This window comes from Cucurbita maxima, unplaced genomic scaffold, assembly GCF_002738345.1.
Source record: "Cucurbita maxima cultivar Rimu unplaced genomic scaffold, Cmax_1.0 Cma_Scf00007, whole genome shotgun sequence".
Taxonomy (NCBI): domain Eukaryota; kingdom Viridiplantae; phylum Streptophyta; class Magnoliopsida; order Cucurbitales; family Cucurbitaceae; genus Cucurbita; species Cucurbita maxima.
The window spans coordinates 5,157,562-5,162,182 of record NW_019272023.1 but is presented as its reverse complement, the minus strand read 5'-3'; the positions used below and the strand labels follow the sequence as shown (position 1 = coordinate 5,162,182).

The window sequence follows — 4,621 nt, the reverse complement described above, 5'->3', positions numbered from 1 at the left end:
TTTTTTTTTTTTTTTTTTTTTTTGTGAAGACTTGTTTTTTATGTGTCGGTTTGATGAACAGAGCTCTCCACGGTATGATAGTTATCCACATTGAATATAAGCTCTCATGGTTTTGCTTTGGGCTTCCCATTTCTTTTGTAGTCTTATTCATTTTTTGGCTATGTCTAGATGACCACGACTCTTCATAATGATATGATATTGAGATTCGATATCATGTTAGATGAACATGACTCTCCATAATAGTAGTATGATATTGGGATTCTATTTGTTGGATGATGAAAGTCCCACATCGGTTAATTTAGGGAATGGTCATGGGTTTATAATCTAAGAATACACTCTCCATTGGTTTGAGGCCTTTTGGGAAGCCCAAAGCAAAGCCATGAGAGCTTATGCTCAAAGTGGACAATATCATACCATTGTGGAGAGTCATGTTCGTCTAACCTGGTATCAGAGCTATGCCCTAAACTTAGCCGTGCCAATAGATTGGCAAATCCTCAAATGTCGAACAAAGGACTCCAAAAAGGAGTCAAGCCTCCTTGAAGGTACGAAGGCAGTCAAAAATGACTAAGACTCCAAAGGAGTCGAGCCTCGATTAAGGGGAGGCGTGCTTTGTTCGAGGGGAGGTGTTGGATGATGAAAGTCCCACATCGGTTAATTTAGGGAATGGTCATGGGTTTATAATCTAAGAATACACTCTCCATTGGTTTGAGGCCTTTTGGGAAGCCCAAAGCAAAGCCATGAGAGCTTATGCTCAAAGTGGACAATATCATACCATTGTGGAGAGTCATGTTCGTCTAACCTGGTATCAGAGCTATGCCCTAAACTTAGCCGTGCCAATAGATTGGCAAATCCTCAAATGTCGAACAAAGGACTCCAAAAAGGAGTCAAGCCTCCTTGAAGGTACGAAGGCAGTCAAAAATGACTAAGACTCCAAAGGAGTCAAGCCTCGATTAAGGGGAGGCGTGCTTTGTTCGAGGGGAGGTGTTGGATGATGAAAGTCCCACATCGGTTAATTTAGGCTAGCGGTGGGCTTAAGTTGTTACACCTCCCCTCAAACAAAGTACACCATAGAGCTTCTCCTGAAACCTATAGAGAGGCTCGATTCCTTTTTCAGGCTCACAATGTGGGACTTCCTCCCAACAATTTTCAACCGTCATTCCCTCGAACAAAGTACACCATGAAATCTCCCCTAAAGCCTATGGAGTCCTTTTAATTGAGGCTTGACTTCTTTCTTCAGAGTCCTCAAACAAAATACATACTTTGTTCGACACTTGTGTCACTTTTTTACTACACCTTCGAGGCTCACAGCTTCTCTGTTCGATATTTGAGAATTCTATTGACATGACTAAGTTTGGAGCATGACTTTGATACCATGTTAGAAATCCCAATCTTCGACAACGGTATGATATTGTTCACTTTGAGCATAAGCTCATGGTTTTCCCGCAAAGGAGATGTATTCTTTAATTATAAACTCATGATCATCCCCTTGGTTAACAGATGTTAGACTATAGTCAATATGTTATTTACTTTTTTTTAAGTGGAATGTTCCATCGACATACAAACATTTCATTTAACATTAATAACGAATGATGTGAATGATCAATATTAAATAAAAGCAAATTCAAAGTTTACATACGTTATCGTTGAAATTTTAAATGAGCCTATAAGACGATGAGAATATAGTCGATTAAATAACCCATCGATCATTTATGGTTTGATATTAGGTATAAAACCGTGTGCTATGGCTCGAATCCGTAGTCAATCCTATTTACGATAGGAGCAGTTGACAATTGAATCCAATTTTGCCCATTATTTTCATTTTCGTATCCGTAATAGTGCGAAAAGAAGGAAGACCCAATTCCAAGTTGTTCAAGAATAGTGGCATTGAGTTTCTCGCCACTTTGCGTTAGGGTTTAATTCTCCGCCTTATAACAACTAACGACTCCATGTGACATGAATTCGAGATCAACTTAATGTACAAGAGACAATCATTAACTTCAGGAAAAAAATAAAATAAAAGGTACAATTATGGGCTTAGTTTTGGCCCACAGTTGTAGCCACATACAAATTACAAGGTGTCTCAAATTTGATAATGGGCCCATTGTGAAAAGGCCCATATGTTATCTCTTCAACCAACGGATATCATTGGGCCCAAAAGCCCAAATACAAGACGTCTCAAATTTGATAATGGGCCCATTGTGGAAAGCCCCATATGTTATCTCTCAAACCAACGGATCTCATTGGGCCCAAAAAGCCCAAATGCAAGGTGTCTCAAATTGTGAAAAAGCCCATATGTTATCTCTCCAACCAACGGATCTCATTGGGCTCAAAAGGCCTAATACAAGGTGTCTCAAATTTGATAATGGGCCCATTGTGAAAAAGCCCATATGTTATCTCTCCGACCAACGGATCTCATTGGGCCCAAAAAGCCCAAAGGGCTCCACCCTATGAACGAGTCGTATTCCCATTGGACAAACGACGAGAGAGTCGTCTTTACAAAACGTTGACTAACATAAACCCTAGTGTTCCATTTTACAGAGAATCAAAGCTCCTCAAACCCGCTAATTGAACTCCCGGGAAAGGCAAAAAATAAAAGCTTCAAAATCCCATTTTTTTCACTTTTCATTTTTTCGTTTGAGATTTTCGAGAGAGAGAGAGAGAGAGAGAGAATTGCGAGTCTCTCACTTTCACTTGCATTTCACAGATCAGATCGAAACTACTCCCCCATCTCGACAACCCTCAATTCTCATACACTCCTCAAAAAGAAAATTTCTGAAAATTTCCCCAGATCCGCCGATCTTTTCTTCTCCATTTCTTATGGTTGTAATTGTAGATTGGTGATACAATTCAATTGGGTGTAGTTTGTTTTGTTTTTATTTTCTTGGGTTTTTGGTAGTTTGGGTTTTCAATGGCGTGTATAAAGGGAGTGAATCGATCGGCGTTCGTTGCTATAGCACCGGACGGGCCGTACATGGCCGCCGGGACGATGGCGGGTGCTGTGGATTTGTCATTCAGCTCGTCCGCCAATCTCGAGATCTTCAAGCTCGATTTCCAGTCGGATGACAAGGACCTTCCTGTAATTGGGGATACTCCGAGCTCCGAACGCTTCAATCGCCTCTCCTGGGGTAAGAATGGATCGGGCTCTGAACAATTTTCTCTAGGTCTCATTGCCGGTGGACTCGTCGATGGGAACATTGATATATGGAACCCCCTTGCGCTGATCCGGTAATTGGACTTTGGTTTTGCATTTTTCGTGGATCAATATGTTTGTAAGAATTTGGATTGTATTTGTGCCCAAGTGCTTTCCGTTGCTGGTAAATGGGGGAAGTAGAGTTTATAAGTTCTTAGTGAGCGGGTGCTTATTATTCGGGGAGTTGGCTTCAAACCAATTGTTGTAATTTAACTGCAGTTGGCTTAACGAGTTTGGTTTCTTTTACCCCTTCTGAGTGTTCTATGAAGAATTAGTTGAATTTTTTTTAGCAGAAGTGTGTAGCGTGAGAATTGATTAATTACGAACAATCAAATTGACGTAATGATTTGCCTGTATTGCTTTAAGTTTCTATGTTGGTTTAATTGTCTATTTGGACCCTGGGTAGGTGGATGGATTGGAAGGTTTCCATAATGTTCATAATATCAAATTAGATCTGAAAGTGGTTTAAAGTTGATATTTGTAGATTGGTCAAGAAGCTTGCTAATAAGTGCTTACAAAAATTTCTTATGATTGACTGTCCACAGAAATCCCCGAATCTCATTTTGAGAACCGTATCAAAGAGTTACGATTAAGCCCACCTTTTGAAAAATGACAATGAAGTTTCCTTTCCTCATCCTCTGAAAAGAGTATATTTGTACTAGATACAGTTTTCTAGTTTAATTTTACAATCACCCTATTATTCTCAGGGTGTTACTTTCTTTAATGCTTTGTAGGCTTGACTCCTTTTCACCTTTATTTTCAGTCCTGAGGCAGGTGAAACTCCTCTAGTTGGACATCTATCAAGGCATAAAGGGCCTGTAAGTTTTCAAAAGTTCTGAAATGCTCACTCGAGTACATGGCTACTCTAATATTACTGTTGTACCATTTTTCGCACGCTGAGAGCTCTAGTATTTTCCTCATGTAGGTGCGTGGTTTAGAATTTAATACAATTACACCAAACTTGCTTGCATCCGGTGCTGATGATGGTGAAATCTGCATATGGGATTTAGCCAACCCATCACAACCTATTCATTTTCCACCTCTGAAGGTTTGGCTGTGTAGCATTTCATAATTTTATTATAGTATACGTGCAACTGTATACTTTTTCTTGTTAACACCAAATGTTGGGTAATCTTCTGTATAGTTTTCGCTGTTTTGGGAGTAGTATCCTGCCCCCTTTTTTGGCGTAGTCTTTTGCTGTTGAATGCAATTTATTATATTTCTCATTACATTTATTTTCTTTTATAATGGCCCTCCAATCCCATTTTTTGATAGACAGGTAGGGTTCATTCTAAGGTTCCTTAGGGGTTAGCCTGCCTGCTTAGGAAATAGTACACATCTTTCATTTGGTCAATTTAGTAAGAAATCGTCCAACCCCCATCTTTCGTAATAGACATAGGTTGCCCTTGCCCCCCCCCCCCCCCCCCCCCC

General features: G+C 40.0%; 1 protein-coding gene and 1 long non-coding RNA gene across 2 annotated transcripts in view; both read left to right on the top strand.

Annotated features, from left to right (window-relative positions):
• Nucleotides 1-1,734: 1,734 nt before the first annotated feature.
• LOC111481458 overlaps nucleotides 1,735-4,621 on the top strand; it is a 21,893-nt gene continuing 19,006 nt past the window's right edge. Inside the window, exon 1 of the long non-coding RNA XR_002718057.1 lies at nucleotides 1,735-1,823. This is a non-coding gene — a long non-coding RNA (uncharacterized LOC111481458). The remainder of the gene's footprint in view (nucleotides 1,824-4,621) is intronic.
• LOC111481444 (protein transport protein SEC31 homolog B-like) overlaps nucleotides 2,608-4,621 on the top strand; it is a 13,719-nt gene continuing 11,705 nt past the window's right edge. Inside the window, exons 1-3 of the mRNA XM_023126854.1 lie at nucleotides 2,608-3,225; nucleotides 3,954-4,008; nucleotides 4,116-4,238. Of these exons, the coding sequence (XP_022982622.1) occupies nucleotides 2,909-3,225; nucleotides 3,954-4,008; nucleotides 4,116-4,238 (495 nt within the window). The 5' untranslated portion in view covers nucleotides 2,608-2,908. The remainder of the gene's footprint in view (nucleotides 3,226-3,953; nucleotides 4,009-4,115; nucleotides 4,239-4,621) is intronic.